This window comes from Vigna unguiculata, chromosome 4, assembly GCF_037176805.1.
Source record: "Vigna unguiculata cultivar grain cowpea cultivar isolate G323 ecotype 2 chromosome 4, ASM3717680v1, whole genome shotgun sequence".
In the NCBI taxonomy this organism is placed as follows: domain Eukaryota; kingdom Viridiplantae; phylum Streptophyta; class Magnoliopsida; order Fabales; family Fabaceae; genus Vigna; species Vigna unguiculata.
In genome coordinates this window covers 11,276,249-11,295,733 of record NC_140795.1, presented here as the reverse complement: position 1 = coordinate 11,295,733, position 19,485 = coordinate 11,276,249, and the positions used below count along the sequence as shown (strand labels likewise).

The window sequence follows — 19,485 nt, the reverse complement described above, 5'->3', positions numbered from 1 at the left end:
CACTTGTGTTTTCGCTTGTGATAAGAAGTAGAATGTCCGAACAAGCCAATACAAAATATTTTTCTTCATATACTTATGTAAATATGAAGTATTACATGAAAGGAAATATAGCAGAAACACTTCATATTTTACAGTGATGCTCTTCAAGTGTTAAATATTACCAGTAATATGTATCCATTATTAATTTCAATAAATATTAAATACGAGGTGTTAAACATAAAATAGAAAATGAGTTCATTATGTGCGTCAAATAATAATTTCTGAACTTTAAAAACTTTTCAAATATACATATAAGAGACTTGGTTTTTATTATATATAAAATATTATTGATTATTAAAAAGTTTTCATTAGGATTGTTTTCCATCTCTATTTGTTTGTTGATAAAGGACACATCATGTGTCTCATTCTTTGTATGAATGTGCTATGTTTAAATTATAATTACTATCCTTATTGTCATTCATATGTTATGTTTAGTATATTTTAATATGAATATGGAGAATTAAAATTAGTTATCTTAAAATAAAAATGATAATATATGACTGTGTTTTTTTTTAATTTGAAGAATAAGTACGTAACTTGATAAAATCTAGCCAAAACTTACAGTTTTGTTATTTTATGTAATGTATTAGTGAAATCTTAAAAAACTCATGGAATATATTATTTTTAAAAATTTATATAATATTTAATAAATTAAACTACTATCCTTAACTTATGTTTATATTATAAATTTATTTATTCAGATGTATATAGGTATAGAGAGCAAAATGACAATTATATAGATATAGTGTCACATGCAATGTTTGGATATATTAATAAAATTACTCACTAATTAGGCATAAAACAAAGTACGTACCGAGTTTTAAATCAAAATTTGATTTTACAATTAATTATAAAATTTAATAGAACCTTTGTTTAACTAACTTTTTACAATAAGGAACTTCTATAAATTGAATCATTGAACTTCATTATTTTTCATTACTCATTATTTTTCATTATTTTTCTCATACATTTATAATGAATTATCTCATCGTTACTTTTAGTATCTTTTTATTATTTCATAGTTCTATCATGGGGTTCGACTATTGGAAAATTTCACAAATTTATCCACCAGGTTTTTGTTATCTTAATAATAGATGTATGTCGTCGTCAGTAAAATCAACGAAATTTACTATACATGGCTTATGGCCATCGACCAACGCTTTTCCACAACCATTCAATTGCAGATTAGACGGATTAAATCTTTCTGTGGTAAGATTTTCATTTCTTAATTATAATAATATTTTAATATTCGAAAAAGTTATTTTTTTGTTTTATTAGATCTAAGAGTAAGGTATCTATTTCTTAATTGTAATAACATTTTAATGTTGGAAAGTGATATTTTTTATTTTTTATTTTATTAGATACAAAATATGAAACCTCGACTTCAACAAGTTTGGCCAAATTATTTTTCTACGAATTATACTCAGTTTTGGGAACATGAGTGGATGAAGCATGGAACGTGCTCCAATATGCAGCAGTTTGATTTCTTCAGATTGACATTAGATATCTATGCAAGGAATGATCTTGAAGCAATACTTATAAATGCGGGTATATCACATGGTAAGCCATATCATATAAATGATATCATCTCAGCCATACGCAACTCAGCTATAGGTGTTGAGCCAGAACTACACTGTGGAAGAAGTGGACTTATATTTGAAATAAGGATATGTTTGAACACAGACCCTATCCCCCAGTACATCAATTGTGCTTCACAAGGAACCTGTACTTCTCCTGTAATGTTTATGTAATATTATATAATATCATATAATATAATTAATGAATAATTAAAAAATTAAAAACTATATGTTATAGTTTATTTTCTGTTTGGACTGGGTATGCTGAGATCAATAGGCTACCCTCTTTATGTTGTGTTGTACGTGACTCATAAATAAAGACTTCACTTCTACTGTGTTGCATATATATATATATATTATAGCATAAAAAACTATTTGATATTTATTTATACTCATAAATAAAGACTTCACTTCTTTAGAGCAGGTTATCTTACAGCATAAAAAACTATTTGATATTTATTTGACTAATTATTAATAATAAACCTGATGAAACATGGTTCCATATTTATTATATTATTTTATCAGATAATAATTGAAAGGTCCACTTAAATTCTACCCTAAGGTTTAAGGGACTACCTTGATCAGTTGGGCCTAAGACTAACCCATAGGGTGTTCAAAACTCTTAAACCAGCCCAAACCTCCTCATTCTGCCACTTTTCAGAAAAACAGTTTCCCATCCCCTATCCCCTTGTTGCTACGTGAGCTCTGCTAGGGTTTGACTCCCACTCTTCATTGAGCTAGAAGAACCTCATTTTATTCTACGTTGCTTCTCAACCTGTACCCTCTCTGTTTCTAAGCTTTGTTTTTGTGGTTCCAATAGAGGTGCACTTTGATAACCTCATTTTCAATATGTGTCATTCTCGAATCTGCTCCTGGAGTTGTTGTGCTCGTTAGCTTCGGTGTCGAAGTCTTTGGCTAGCTTTTTCCAAGTAACGGGAGCTAGGGGTTTTGCATTTTGTTGTATGTTGGTTGTTTTTGTTTCTGTTTCATGATGAAACTGCTTGGTTGGTATTTGTGTTCGTATCAAAACTGGACTTCATGTTGTCTTGGATTGATGCTCTGCCATGTATGCGTGAACAGGGGACAAGAATTGTTATTTTCACCCAAGCGAGCTCGTCTCGCCTAGGTGAGAATAGCAGAAGCTTGCCCAGATTTCTGCTCGAGCACTCGCTCAGGCGAAGGGCTGCGTTTTAAGCGACGAACCATCTCGCTTAGGCGAGGTCTTCTCGCCTAAGCGAGAACTGGCGAGATCTTCCAAGGCCTCTGTTCATAGTTTCGCCTAAGCGAGAGCCTGCAGCTTGAGCGAGACCACTCTTCTTGCCTGAGCGAGGGCTCCTCGATTGAGCGAGACCTGGCGTGGGACCGTGCTGATTTCTTACACTATTATTGTTGGTGGCATGATTGGTTGGTTTGCTTTATTTAAAGCATGAAGGGTGAAAGGTGTGAATATGCATGTATTATGTAATTTATGGGAATGGAATTGATGAGTTTGGTATGGTCTTTCATATAGAACATGATTAAATGGTTGGTAATAAATATTGGCATGAGATTGGTATGCATGATACCCTTGTGTTTAGTTGGTGAGACATGATTTTGGTATGGTTTAGGACGTAATTCCATGAATCAATCGGTAAGATCTTATGGTGGTGCCTCATGATTAGGACGTAATTCCACGAACCTGTTAATAAGGTTTTGTGGTGGTGCCTCATTATATAATTAAGTAAGGATTCAAGTAAAGATTACATCCTGAAACTCTAAAGAGTCAGTTAGTCTCATGTAGAGCGTACTGACTCAAGTGGTGAGAGTAGCAAAAGGCCCTAATCTTTGGCAAGATAATGGCCTTAGATGTTTGAAGGCTAACCTTGTGCGTGGTAGGGTGAAACCCGTTGGCAATGGCTCTGCCGAGCAGTAGAGGCCACCACAAGTGCAAGCATTCAGTGAATCCGACTGATTATATGTATCCGGATAATTAAGTCTTAGAGTCTTGCATTGTTTGCTATCAGATGTTTGGTTGATTTATGTATCCTTGACTTTTAAATTGTATGCAATTATATGATAAAACATTTTCCACTCTAGCTCACCCTTTCTATTTATTTGCGTGTCTTATGTGTGGTTTTCTCCTTTTGCGATGATCATCAATTTATTGATGTGGGAACCCCCTCATGGTCATCAGGGTGATGGAAACTCCGCTGCGTAGCTTATTTCGGGTCGGATCCCCTTACTCTGAGTCTTCTTTTAGGGATGTGGCCTATGTATTATCTTGTTCCTTGAGCATACATTTTGGATACCGTTAAACTTTTATCCCGTTTTGTTAATGGCATCGTGGTGTTCCTTGATTTCCTTCCTAGTAACTTTCGAGTAACTGTAAAGAGTGACATATATACTCCATGACTTTGCCTCTTTATATTACTCACAATAATGTTTCATTTAATTAAGTTTATTTATTAAATGGGACGTTACAATAACATAATGACAATATTTAATAATTATAATTCATAGTTACAAAATTATGATAATATATCATACTATACATATTATAGTAATTAAAGAGTGACATATATACTCCATGACTTTACTTCTTTATATTATTCACAGTAATGTTTAATTTAATTAAGTTTATTTATTAAATGGGATGTTACATGATAATTATAATTCATAGTTACATAATTATGATAATATATCATACTATACATATTATAGTAATTAAAGAAATTGGATATTTTATTGTATAAATACTAAATATTTTATATGAATATTTTCGAAAATTCCAAGGTTTTCTTAAAAGTAATTTGCAATATTCTTTTAAAACTAGTAATAAAATTCCGAAGTTTTCTTAAAAGTAATTTTGCGATATTCTTTTAAAACTAGGAGGAAGGTTATTCGACATACACCAACCCTGACGTATTTATCTTCTCGTTTTCTTCATAGTGCAATCATTCAAAGACAATGGAATGCAAACATGACGTGCAATCTGGTGAAGTCCGCCACATTGTCTCCAAAATTGTAAATGAAGTAATTATTATCATAATTAAAATTTTGATGTTTTTTTTTTTTTGCTAATGGAGCATATTTAATCTACTTTCTATTTTATTTTAGAAAATTAAATGAGAGTAGTTGTAATGTCCCATTTAATAAATAAATTTAATTAAATGACACGTCACACAATATAACAATACGAGTCAAAAGATACGGAGTAAAGACTCACTCCTTAGAGATATTCAAGAGTTATAAAAGAAAATCCTGAGGCACACCACGATGCAAATACAAGACAAGGTACAATGGTCTAATGTAACCAGAAACACAGTACTTAATCAATATAATATATGGGCCATAGCCCTAGCAAAAGACATAAAGAGCAGAGCCCAAGTCCAGTCTACTAAGCAGCGGAACCTCCATCTCCCTGATGATCGCGGGTAGTTCTCACATCTGCTCACATCAACATCATAAGAAAACTCAGAGAACTTGGTGAAGAATATGACAAATGAAACACTATTTATAGAAATAAACCATAATGTTTCACCTTCCCACCCCATCCCAAGCCAACAATCGCGAGCCTTTAGCAAAACGTCCAATCAACATAACTCTTCAACTTTTGAAAGTTGCCTCGACTCCAACAAAACCATGGAAACCGTTTACTCGTGTCCCATCAATCAATACTCTACACCTTCACAGGCATATTAAAAATCTTTGTCGCTTTAACTCCTTAAGGCTGGGTATGTGTGGCCACTCCCCAAGGGTCTTCAACATAAGACATGTGAAGATTGGGAGGCTAATGTGTTGTACATGGCCAGAGTACCCCATAAGGTATACAACCTAACCGAGTACATATCGGCCCTCTAAGACGTCATGTACTCGAACTATACCAATGAACCAAGCTAACATGACTATCATTCAAAATAGTTAATACCAAGGTTAATCATCTTAATCTAATTATTAGATAATTAGGTCACTTAAACCAAAGCCTAACCACACCATAATATAAAAGACAAATTTTATGAACTACATTGATTACATATTCATTAATATTTATTGTCTAACACCTCAGACTAATTTTGACATTAAAGTGTCTTTTACGGTTACCTCTCTCATGTTTGTGATTAGGACAAGTAACCTTGGAGTTCAAAGATGTGGACCCTTTCAGGTTTTTTAAAAAACTTTACGTAATATAGTTCAACCTCGAAAAAACAATTTCTAACTTTTATATTCCCTTGGTTTGTTGTTACATTTTCTTTGTCTCTTCTTTACCATAATTACACGGTTAAATAATAAAAGATTAATTCAGAAGTTCAAAATCAAGATTAAAATATTTTCGATAAATTTATTATTCATCAATTTATATTTTTGAAGTTAATTTTGTTTAGAATCACTTACAACAATAATTATCAAGTAACTTACATTCTTATTATACTACATTTTCATCCTCTAAAAAATGTTAACATGATTGTAATCAAAGATACCATATTGGCTTAGTTTAAATAAAATTAAAATCAAATTAATAACTTAAATTATTGAAATTAAGGTTTAGAGAAACCAAAAATTCTTTAGGTAGGTTTGATTTATTCCAAAAGTATGTGGTGGAAAATCAACACGTCTATTTATTCCAACAAATAAAATATGCGCCGATACGCTTCTAAAATCCAAAGAACAAAAGAATGTAAAACCCAAACGACCAAATCCAGTTAGGTAGCTTCATTTCCAATCTCACCTACCAACGCCTACTACTCTTCCTTTTCAGAAGCCATTTTTAGAGAAGGATTCAGAAATGAGTCTGCACACGAGCGTGATGGAAGAGATAACGTTTTACACTGGGCTGTCTCCCGCCGCGTTTTTCACCCTTTTGGCTATGATGGTCGTCGTTTACAGAACCGTGAGCGCCATGTTTGTGTCCCCCGAAGATTACAACAAACCTCCCGTTGTTTCGGCCCGAACTCACCCCCAGTTCGAAGACCTCGAACCGCCTCGCCAACCGGTCCAGTTGGGTCAAGTAACGGACCAGGAATTGCGAGCATACGATGGTTCCGACCCCAATAAACCGCTTTTGATGGCAATCAGGGGTCAGATCTTTGACGTGTCCACTGGCAGGTACAACTTTCGTTTTTGTGTGCCGGTGTTGCCTATAAGAAAGTCACTTGTTTTTTAAATATGTAAATTTTCTATGAATGCTTTTTAACTAACTTTTTCCATAATTACTTCTTAAAAATATGTAAAGGAATTTTTTAATTTTAGATAATCTTGGTAATAATGATGAGTGGAATTTAACTCGAGCATCGGTAGATCGAGTGCGTTCGACAATGTGTTATTCTAGAAAATTATTTTTGGTCTTGATAACATGAGGGATCTCTTGAAGCCGTTTGATGGTATATTGGTTGGTTTCTCGAGAGAATATAGGTGGAAGTACGTGGGCATGCAGAGCTAACGACGACATTTGAAGTGGAGGAAGGATTATAGATCCTTATGATAAGATATGTTGTAGTAAATGCACCATGATAATTGGCAAGTAGGAGTCATTACAGTATACTGGCAAATGACACAGAAATGTTATGAAGGAAGTTTAAAGAATAGCAGAAGCACATATCTTTCTCAACCTAATAAAGAAGTGAATATATTCGACTTAGATCCTAGAATTGCATACGGAGATAGGCATCCCATCTGGTTGACAAGATGAGGGATGTGTTAGAAAAAGAACGGATGAAGACCCATTTTAGTTTCTAGATATATGGTGTTAATGGTGAAAAAAACTCAAGGAAGCCCACTAGACATTGAGATAATCAAGGGGTTATCTAAATGTGAAAAGGTTCACTTCCGCGGATTCACAAGAAGAAGAGAGGTTCAATTAAGCAAAATAATGACAAGAACATAATGGAAGCATAATAGCCGAATATAGTATGCAACATAAGAACCAAATGAGAAGCAGAAATGGAGTAAAAGATGAAAGACTAGAAAGGGGAGGCGAGGTTGTAGTGTTGGTATGCCACTTGAGGGGGCACAAGGCTCACCAAACTTAAGTGGTTGTTGCCTCCACTTGAGTCCTAGATTGAAGATAAGACTGGAGGTGATGACACTCCCAAGAGAGCTCTCACAAATGGTGGTCAAATTTAAGTGTATTAACTCAAAATATTCAATCCTTTTATAAGTCTAAGAGACCTCCTTTTATAGATGATGGAAGGGGCCTCTTTGCAAAAACAGAAACATAAGAACATGAAAGCAACTACAAGGGAAATGGTTCTAGAAACTAGGTCATCTCAAAAGGAGACACCTTAGTGTGGGACATGATCTAGCTTGCCCACCAACTCCTCATATGCGTCATTGACCTTCTAGAAGAGAAGGTCAACCTTGCTCTCCAAGCTCTCCAAAAAGGTGCCCCATGTGTGTGGACTCAAGCCCAAGTCTCTCTCCTCTTCAAGTAGTAGTGATATCCTCCTCCAAGAAGGTCCTAGATATCCTACAAAACAAACAAACCAACAAAAGATTCAACAAGTTAACTCATGTCTAGTCAACAAGGTCAACTCAACATAAGTCAACAAAAGAAAGTTAACATAAACAAATGCTAAATAAAGTAAAAGATGATGTGCTAGACGCCTCCCTTCTTGTCATGCTCCTAGTAATATTCGTAGGAAGGTCCTCTACCCTCTCATGAGGAGTCATGGACTCATTAAGAGTGGATAACTTTGTTAAACTAATTTGGGGGCAGCAGCCTCTATCAAATTTTTATTGCACAAGACGATTTATGCTTTATCAACTTTTGATCCAAACACCACAAGATAACACTGAAACAACTCAGTAGCAACAACAAATTGAAAAGAGTTTACCAAGACACTGCAGAAGTAATCACAAGGATTTAGAACCCAACACAACCTTTGATTATTTGAATCTTAAAAGCACTCTAGAAAGTAAGTAACAACTTTTTTAATCTCAACATAATTCGCTAAAAGTGATTGAAAAAGTTATTTAAAAGATTGACATTGAGTCTCTATATATAGAGTTGTTAAAACGCTAATTTAAAACAAGAAACAAATATTAGTTGAACCCACAACCTCTTCCACCCTCCTTCCCAACTTTACCACTAAGCTACCTTATAGCTTCTTGTGAATACATTGTGTGAAAAACACAAACAATATACAAAGAAAGCTATAACTTTGAAACACATCGTCATTCTTCAATATTCATGAAAACATCTTACATCTTTATTCTTCAATCTTCATTCAAACATCTTCACTTAGGATCAAGTTTGGAAGATGATTTAGCAAAATAGATAACCCAAGTGCTAAAGGAAAATAAAGATGTTTTTGCTTGGTCAACAAATGATATGGCCTAAACCTAGATGTCTTGCACTATTGGTTAACGATAGATCTGGAGGCAAAACTGATTGCTCAAAAAAGAAGAAACTTCGGCGAAATGAAGAAATGGACACTAGAGGAGGAAGGAAAAAGTTAATAGAAGCAAGACACAAGCTGCAATGAGTTCATCCAATAACTTCTCAATAGTAGGGATTGTAAAATGATTATTAACAGTGATTGCGTTTAGTACTCTGTAATTCATACAAAATCTCAATGTACCGTCCTTTTCTTATAAAAATAATTGGTGAAGAAAAAGGGTTTGTGTTGGATCGAATAATTTCTTCATCAACATAATGTTGATGAGGGAGGTCATTGCTTGATTATGAGCATGAGAATAACAATACAATTTGATGTTCTAGGATTGTGGGGGTGGTTGGGGGGTAATCTGTGAGGGACCAAAGACAATGTAGAAAGTTTTGAGAATAGGCTGAATTTCTAGAGAAATGGGTTGTATGGCGGGGGATGTGGAGTTGAAAGATGTTTGTTGAAAAGTGAGTAAGTGAGGGTATGCAATGACATTTGTATGTGTAAGGTGTGGCAAAAGTGGTGAAAAGAGGTTGGACGAAGGGTAGTGTTGGTGTTACCAATAAGGGTGATGTGTTAACCGCCATGAGGGGTGGAGAAATATGCTTGGAGGGATCCCAAAGGGCATAACCAATCCATTCCCACAGCTACATCAGCTCCGCCAATCGATAGTAGGCAAGAAGGAATAGTGAAAAATTGAGATTGAAGGGATACAAGGACTTAAGAACAAAAATGATGAGCAATGTATATGGTCACCATTGCTTATCATAATAGACAATGGTGTGGTGGGGATAGTGCATAATTGAAGGTGGGAAGCTACACGAGGTTGTAAAATATTATGGTAACTACTAGGGTCAACTAAAATAATGACCAAGGGGTGTTTGAGAAAGCTTGGAAAGATAAATGAAAATGGATAGATCCATCTAAATCAGGAATAATAGAGTTTCAATATATGTTGTGTGGTTAGCATTAAAGGGATCGTAATCTCCTTACAAAAGTAAAAAACCCTTGGTAGTGCACTTATGACTGAGGTAAAACTTGTTATCACAGTAATAACACAAACACACAAATCATCTCTCTTGAAGTTAGGTTGAAGTCAAACATTTTGTAGGGGGATTGACAAGTTTAGGGTTTGGTAAAAGGTTAGAAGATGGTAGAGGGAGGATAGTTTAGGGCCTAGTGTATTTCGGTTTGGAGTCATGGAACTTAGATTCTGTTGAAATGTAATGTTTTTTTATTATCATGTATGGGATCCCTTCTTTAGGGTTAGGGTTAGGACTGATGCCTTCAAGCGCGTGTTCACCACGCGCCGCTTTCCCGGCGCCGGAATCGTGCCGCGCCACTGTTGTTCGACTCGCTGGAGTCTCCTAGGTTTGTGCTCTTGTTTCTCTGTTTTGGTGGCCATAGCTTGTACCTAGGGTTTCTTCTCAAAAGTTAAGTTTTTTTTTAATGGCTTCTACGGCTGGAATGGCTCCCTCTTTGTCAGCTACTCCTGTTATTACTTCTGCAAAACTGAACTGGAAAAATTACTCCTCTTGGTCAGCTTCGGTGTAGTTGTGGTTTCTTGGTCAAGGCTATCATGATCATCTTGAAAAAGAGGTCTCTACTATTTCAGAGGAAGAGAAACCTAAGTGGCAGAAATTGGATTTTCAGTTGTGTGCTATTTTATGGCAATCGGTTGAGCAAGGGGTCTTAGACATTTTGAGACCTTACAAGACATGCTTCTCTTTTTGGAAAAGGGCACAAGACATTTTTGCTAACGACATTCAGCGCCTCTTTGATGCAACTCAAAGAATAGCCTCACTCAAGCAAATCAATCATGATATGGTTTCTCATATAGGAAAGGCTAGGGCTGCAGTAGAAGAATTGAAGAGTTTTTTTGTGGCTGATTCATTAGAAGATATCAACAAAAAACTTGATAAGTTTTACATGGTCTTAATTTTGAGGAGTCTGCACTCGACTTTTGATCATGTGCGTGATCAAGTTTTACCTGGTGATCAAATTCCTTCAATGGACAACTTAGTTACTAGACTTCTTCGTGTACCTACATTGGTCAAAGATGAAAGTTCAACTGATGTTTTTGAAACATCAACAATGGTAGCACCACGAGGAAGAGGATGACGTGGTGGTCGAAGTGGGCGTCCTCAATGCTCATATTGTAATAGAATGGACCATACCCAAGACAAGTGTTATTCCTTACATGGTTTTCCTGATAAAGCTATTCATGTGTCCAAGTCTGATCATTCAGAATATAGATTTTCTGATGAAGAGTACCAAGAATTTTGGAGGTACAAATCTGAGAAATCCAACAATCCTGGCCCATCCTCTTCAATGTCAACTGCATGCATTTCTCAATTTGTGGAAGGTCTTAGTCCATGGATTCTTGATTCAGGTGCCTCTGATCATGTCTCTGGTATTATTTCCTCATTTTCCTCCATTTCCTCTCCCAAAATTCCTCATTTTATTACTGTTGCAAGTGGATCCAAAGTGGCATCTCAAGGAATTGGCAAAGTTTCTTTATCTCCTTCACTAAATTTAAACTCTGTTTTGTACATTCCTCATTGTCCTTACAATTTAATCTTCTTGAGTCAATTGACTCGTTCCTTAAATTGTTCTGTAACCTTTACTGCTAATTCCTTTGCTATACAGGAACATGGTACGGGTCATCTGATTGGAGAAGGACATGAGTCACGGGGACTTTATTTTCTAAAACTAAGCTCCTCGGTATCCTGTTTTGCAACTTCATCCCCAAAACTTTTGCATGATCGTTTGGGTCACCCAAGTTTGTCCAAGTTGAAGATGATGGTTCCAAGTCTCAAACACATTCAAGCCTTAGATTTTGAATCGTGTCAGTTAGGAAAGCATGTTAGATCTTCCTTCCCTAAAAAGTCTGAGACACGATGTAATTTTTCTTTTTCTACGATTCATTCTGATGTTTGGGGATCAAGTTGTGTCACTTCTTTTGGTTTTAACTATTTTGTAACGTTCATTGATGAATTCTCTCGTTGTACTTGGGTTTATCTAATGAAAGAAAGATCTGAACTTTTATCCATATTTGTGTCCTTCTTTAATGAAATTAAGAACCAATTTGGGAAGACAATTAAAATTCTCAGAAGTGATAATGCTAAGGAATATTTTTCTGCTGTGTTTTCCTCATTTTTATCTTCCCATGGAATTTTACATCAGGTCAACATGTCCTCACACTCCACAATAAAATGGCATAGCCGAAAGAAAGAATAGACACCTTATCGAAACTGCACACTCTCTAATGTTGAATACTAATGTTCTTGTTCATCATGGGGGAGATGCAGTCCTTACTGCTTGTTTTCTAATCAATAGGATGCCTTCTTCTATTGAAAATAAAGTTCTTCACTCGATAATTTTTCTAAATGATCCTTTGTATCGTGTCTCTCCACGTGTGTTTGGATGTACTTGTTAGGTGTGTCTTTTTGGGATATTCTCGCCTTCAGAAAGGGTATAAATGTTATTCTCCCTCAACCAAAAGGTATTATATGTCTACTGATGTTACATTCTTTGCGGACACCTTTTTTCTTGTCCTCCATGGGGGAGAGTTCATCTGTTCAACAGGTCCTTCCTTTACCATCCTATGATCCCTTGGTTATTCCTGAAACTCAACCTCCCACTCAAAATGACAATGACATTGTTCAACCACCTCTTCTCACATATCAGCGCCGCACTCCAAGGACTCCTTCCTTGCTTGAAGACCCCTGGGACTCAAATCCTTCTCCACCAGATTCTCGAATCATGGATCCTTCATCCTTTTCGTCTTCTCTTGACTCCGATCATACTTGGCCTATTGCCCTTCGAAAAGGTATTCGCTCTACTCGTAATCCACATCCTATTTATAATTTTTTGAGTTATCATCGTTTGTCTCCTCCATATTTCTCTTTTGTTTCCTCCTTGTCTACCATTAAGGTTCCTAAGAATGTTGATGAGGCACTTGGTCATCCTGGATGGCGACAAGCCATGATTGATGAAATGCAGGCACTTGAACACAGTGGGACTTGGGAACTTGTCTCTCTTCCTCTTGGTAAGAAGCCTGTGGGCTGTAGATGGGTCTATGCTATTAAGGTTGGTCCTACTGGTGCTGTAGATCGACTCAAAGCCCGTCTCGTAGCTAAGGGGTATACTCAGGTTTATGGCCTTGACTACTGTGATACTTTTTCTCCTGTGGCTAAAACCAGTTATGTTCGTCTTTTCCTTGCTATGGCTGCCATTCGCCAATGGCCTCTGTATCAGTTGGACATTAAAAATGCCTTTCTTCATGGTGATCTGGAAGAGGAGATATACATGGAGCAACCTCCTGGGTTTGTTGCTCAGGGGGAGTCTGGGTTAGTTTGTAAGTTACATCGTTCTCTCTATGGCTTGAAACAATCTCCTCGAGCTTGGTTTGGTAAATTTAGTCGTGTTGTGCAGAATTTTGGATTGAAATGTTGTGAAGCGGATCATTCAGTATTTTATGGTCATACTTCTCCTGACAAATGTGTTTATCTTATGGTTTATGTTGATGATATTGTTATCACAGTTAATGATATCACTAGAATTGCTCAATTGAAGAACCATTTGTTTAGCCACTTTCAGACCAAAGACCTGGGTCATCTTAAATATTTCCTTGGCTTGAAGTGGCACAATCAAAAGAAGGTGTCATCATTGCACAGAGAAAATATGCTCTTGATATTTTGGAGGAAACAGGCCTGACAAATTGCAAGCCCATTGATAGCCCTATGGACTCAAATCAAAAGTTAACAAGAGATCAAGGTGAACTTTTCTCAGATCCAGAGAGATATAGAAGGTTGGTTGGAAAACTCATCTACCTTACTATAACAAGACCTGATCTTTCTTATCCAGTGGGAGTTGTAAGTCAATTTATGCAAAATCCCCACATTGATCATTGAAATGCTGTGATTCGCATTCTCAGATATGTAAAAGGGAACCCAGGACAAGGACTGTTGTATGAGAACAAGGGAAGTACTCAAGTTGTAGCGTATTGTGATGCAGATTGGGCTGGTTGTCCAATTGATAGAAGATCTACCACAGGGTATTGTGTATTCCTTGGAGGGAACCTTGTTTCTTGGAAAAGTAAGAAACAAAGTGTTGTTGCTCGATCTAGTGCAGAGGCGGAATATCGATCTATGGCTCTAGCTACATGTGAACTAGTGTGGATTAAACAACTCCTTCAAGAGTTGAAATTTTGTGAAAATGAGCAGATGTAGTTATGTTGTGACAATTAAGCAGCCCTTCACATTGCCTCCAATCCGGTGTTTCATGAGAGAACAAAGCATAAAGAAATTGATTGTCATTTTGTTAGAGAGAAATTACTATCCAAGGATCTTATTACTGAGTTTGTCGGCTCTAATGAACAACTTGCAGGCATTCTAACTAAATCTTTAAGAGGGCCTAGAATTCAATTTATATGTTCCAAGCTTGGAGCATATGATCTATATGCTCCAGCTTGAGGGGGAGTGTTGAAATGTAATGTTTTTTTATTATCATGTATGGGATCCCCTCTTTAGGGTTAGGGTTAGGACTGATGACTCTTTGTATTCTGTCTATTTTTTCTTATATAAACAATGGTAAAACAGTAACAGTGATAGTTTTTCACTGTTTCATTTCTCTAAAACCTCTTCAAGTGATTCAAGTAACTTATTCAAACCTAAAGCTTAGGAAATGAAAGTGGGTTGGAGGACAACAAGCTCACAACATAATTTTGGAATGAGTCCAAAAATAAAACAATTCAAAATCTTAGCCCAATAACTATTGCAAAGTTTTCAAAAGCTGGTTGGTATTCTGTTACCGAGCTATGTTTGCTGAATTTAGAGTTTTTTCTTGATGATTGACATACGTGGAGGGTCCAAAGTGAAGCTCTAAGGCATGAGTGAAAGAACACCTATCTACAAGTCGGTAATTTTGATAGATCCATTTACCAAATAATAACTTCTCCTTTCTATTAAAGCAACCTTGTTCAAACAGAAATCCCACAAACGTGATAAAACTGAAAATACTAATTAGCTTGAAAAAGCTATCCTTATAGTTCTAAGCCACCTAAAAAATCTAGTTGTAGTTTTGGTTGTCTGAAGGGTGGTGGAAGGGCTTAGTGTGTGTGATGTAAAAGGGGAATGGTGGTGGTGGATGTAACTGTAGTGAAAATTGTCTGAAACATAGTTGAAACAGATTGTGGAATAGTGGAGTGGACGTTGGGTGGGTCTAAAGATGGTTTGGTGGTAGTGTATGGGAGGACAAAGTGGAAAAGGATGATTAGAATATGATTTAGTTTGTCGTTTTTAGTTTCTAAGGCGGTTTAACATGTATTCATGGCATTATGTAACGAGGCATATCAAACTTCATTTGACCACAAGCATCGTCTTTAAAATGCTTTGAAGGGTTTCATCTAGATCTTTGTTTGGTTTAGGGGAGATGGAGCTAGGATCTGTAAAAGAACCAATTTTTGATACATTGACGTAAACTCAAAGGTCTAGGAAAAGAAAACTATAAAATGGAAAACTTTCTTGTTTGCCAAATGGCAGTCTTATAGAGATCATGTTTACAATTACATACACTACTGCTATAGAATACTTTTGAATAAATGATCGATTGGATCTTTAAAAGTGACTAATTTTCAGTTTAATTCTTAGAGATTGAAATATTTTTGTGAATGTTTTTGAGTTTTTTGTTAGTAGAGCAGAAAGTCTTGTCATTAGGCTACACGATTAGGGATCAATTTGAATTTTTTGCACATTTCGAGACTATTAGATTTTTTTGTTTTAATTTTTTCATAAGCTAATAAGTACACCTCACGCATTTCAAAATCAAATTGATCATTTACTTACTATTTTTATACAAACATTATTAGGAATTTACCTTACTATCGTATCATATTTGTGAATAGAATGATAAGATAAAGTGGTCAAATATGATTAAATGTCTGTTAAAATATTTTACAGGGATGGTATATGAGTTAAACTTTTGAGTTTTTAGTAATAACTGAAAAGATGATTTGTGACTTGTCATATGTCATCTTGTGATACATTTCACTCACCTCTTAACACATTTTAAGTGTGCTTACTTGGTATGAGTGATCACACTGATAGACTCTCTAATTGATTATGAACACGCAGGAATTTTTATGGTCCTAGAGGACCTTATGCAATGTTTGCAGGAAAGGAGTGTAGTAGAGCCCTTGCACTCCTGTCTTTTAAACAAGAAGACATTAATGGGGACCTCGAAGGTTTAGGTGAGTCAGAGTTTACAATTTTAGAGGACTGGGAATTTAAATTCATAGAAAAGTATCCAAAGGTTGGCCTCCTCATTCCAGAACAAAGAGCACCGAAAAATGAGCTCAAAGAACAAGTTCAAGACAATTTGGAAAATTCCAACGAATACAAGGATAAGACAAAATAGAAAGTGTTATATTGTAAAGTTTGCTTGTAACCAAGGATTTTTATAGGGGCTTCTGAATCACTGATAGTTTCGAAGTACAGGTTGGTAAGTAGCATGAACACATTGCGATGCATATTTGTCCACTGGATAGTGGTCATTATTTCAACATTAACCTCTTGCAATGCATCAACTACATTTTGCATTTGGTCATATTTACACGCTCCCAAGTTCATATTATGTAAATTATCTCTTTTTGGTCGTTTTTGTCAAACTTGGTCCCAAATTTGCGTGTAAGACTGAGTTGTTTAATAGTTAGCTTTTGCCCTTTTTACATTATTAAGAAAGTGTTTATTTAAGGTGTATTATTCTGTTTTCTAGAATAAATCTTTATAATATTATTTCTGGATAGATTTAAAGTATCTTTACTTAAAATTTAATATTTGGTTCCAATTTTTAAATGTTAGTGAAAAAAATGAGTACAAATATAATAATTGAAATATAAAACGGATTTTGATCCTCTCGTGCTAATTTTGTGTCCAACCTTCGTTGGTGTTACTGTACCGTATAGGCCAAAAATGCCGAATACTTCATATATCAAATGGATAATGATATAGTGACATAAGTAATTTGACTAGTTCTCTTACAATCATATATGGCAGGTGAGTATTTTTTTTTAATTGAAAATAATTTTCAAATTTGCAAGAGGCAGAGAGTCCTGAATAAAATGCACAAAAAGGAATTTCTCATTGCTATGAAAAGGTTACATTTGGCAGTCATTACAGAGAATAAACCAAGTGGTTTATATACCAAGAGTAACAAAAAATAGTTGGAAAAAGCTGTTGTAACAAACCAACAGAATAAAAAGTAAATCTAAAATGGAAGAAGATATCTAATATCTCTATCAAAGGTTTTGAGTTTCAAAAATGTTAGATGTCTTCTACGAGTCCTTTTCTTTTTCAAGTCCTCTTTTTCAATCTCACGTGAAACTCTTGAGCCCTTGTTAGTATTAACAACGTTGTTATTGTTGTTGAAAGTTTTTTTGTTCCTCTTCAAATCCTTAATGTTGGATCCAACCAAAGGATGAGACGTGACCATAAACCCAACACTTTTACCAAATCTGTATTGAAAAGTTTAAAGAAGGAAAAGAATAACTTGTGGGTAATGGCATTCCACCAACCAATTAAAATGTGTAGTAAAAAGAATAGAGACAAAACAAAGCCCTAAACTAGCCAAAAAATGATATGGAAATGATATTTCAACAAAAAATTTTGACAAGATTTTGACAAATTTGACGTGGCACCAGAGTTTTTAATTTTTTATTACAAAAAAATTTACTAAGGGAAACGTTACACGTGCGGAAGTTGCTTTGTTTAGAAACTGAAATGGAGAAGTGCATTGGAGAGAGAAAGAGAGAGAAGTGAAAGAGAGAGAGAGAAAAGTAAGTTCCGGCACATTGTCGCCAGAGTACTAGAGACACACAAAGAGCAAAAAATAGTGATCCCTTGGAGCATTGGGGACAAAAAGTGAAAGAGAGCGAGAGATCGAAATACATAGAGAGTTTAGAGCAGTGGTGGAGACAGAGACAGAAAAAAGGAGTGGTGCAAAGGAAGAAGATAAGAACATCCATTGAAGACAACGAGAGAGTGAGAGAATTCAAGCATTGCAGAGTTATGCCTTACTCCCCACTTTTTTTTTTTGAGTTGAGTTTTTTTGGTTTTGTCTAGTTAGACAAACCACCCACTTTAGTTCATGGAGATTGGATGATGGAGAAGAGTTTGTAAGTCAGTGAATTAAAGACCAATGATCCAAATACGAAATATAAATAAGCTTTACTGAAATCTGCAATCTATATAAATAAAGTTTAACGTAACTCCCCACATACGTATGCCTAACTCCCCAGTTTGTTTTGAGTGGTCTTTTTTTGGCTATTGTGCAGTTAGACAAACCACCCACTTTAGTTCATGGAGATTGAATGATGGAGAAGAGTTTGTAAATGAGTGAATGAAAGATCAATGATCGAAATACGAAATATAAATAAGCTTTACTGAAATCTGCAATCTATATAAATAAAGTTTAACGTAACTCCCCACATACTTATTTCTTACTCCCCACTTTGTTTGGAGTTGTGTTTTTTGGGTTTTGTCTAGTTAGACAAACCACCCACTTTAGTTCATGGAGATTGGATGATGGAGAAGAGTTTGTAAGTCAGTGAATGAAAGACCAATGATCCAAATACGATATATATAAACGACCTTTACTCAAATTTGCACTCTAAAAATAAAGTTTGACGTAACTCCCTACATAGTTATGCCTAACTCCCCACTTTGTTTTGAGTGGTGTTATTTGGGTTTTATCTATTTAGACAAACCACCCACTTTAGTTCATGGAGATTGGATGATGGAGAAGAGTTTGTAAATCAGTGAATGAAAGATCAATCATCCAAATACGAAATATAAATAAGCTTTACTGAAATCTGCAATCTCTATATAAATAAAGTATAACATAACTCCCCACATACGTATTTCTTACTCCCCACTTTGTTTGGAGTTGTGTTTTTTAGGTTTTAACTAGTTAGACAAACCACACACTTTAGTTCATGGAGATTGGATGACGATAATTACTTTGTTAGTGAGTGAATGAATGATGTGATCGAAATATGATGTTTAAATACAATTTATTAAAATCTGCAACTTATTATCAAAAAATTTGACGTCACTCGCCACATAGTTATGTCTAAGTCCCCACTTTTGTTACAGTTCTTTATTTTGCCTATTGTGAAGTTAGACTACTACCGACTTCATTAAATGGACATTGGATGATTGAAATTACTGAGTGAGTGAATCAATGAAGAATGATTCAAATGCGTTATTTAAATTAATTTTAGTGAAACTTGGAACCTATTAACATAAAGTATATTGTAGCTCCCCACATACGTATGCGCTACTCCCCACCACTGCTTTAAACTCTCTCTGTATTTCGATCTCTCGCTCTCTTTCACTTTCTGCCCCCAATGCTCCAAGGGATCACTGTTTTTCCCTCTCTTTGTGTCTCTGGTACTCCGGCGACAATGTGCTGGAACTTACTTTTCTCTCTCTCTTTCACTTCTTGGT

General features: G+C 35.4%; 1 protein-coding gene across 1 annotated transcript; it reads left to right on the top strand.

The window, feature by feature from the left end:
• Window positions 1-1,001: 1,001 nt before the first annotated feature.
• On the top strand, window positions 1,002-1,937 carry LOC114180278 (ribonuclease S-4-like). Its single transcript, XM_028066570.2, has 2 exons — window positions 1,002-1,248; window positions 1,401-1,937. The coding sequence occupies exons 1-2, from the start codon at window positions 1,015-1,017 to the stop codon at window positions 1,788-1,790; spliced, it is 624 nt and encodes a 207-aa protein (XP_027922371.1). The 5' UTR covers window positions 1,002-1,014; the 3' UTR covers window positions 1,791-1,937.
• Window positions 1,938-19,485: the final 17,548 nt, after the last annotated feature.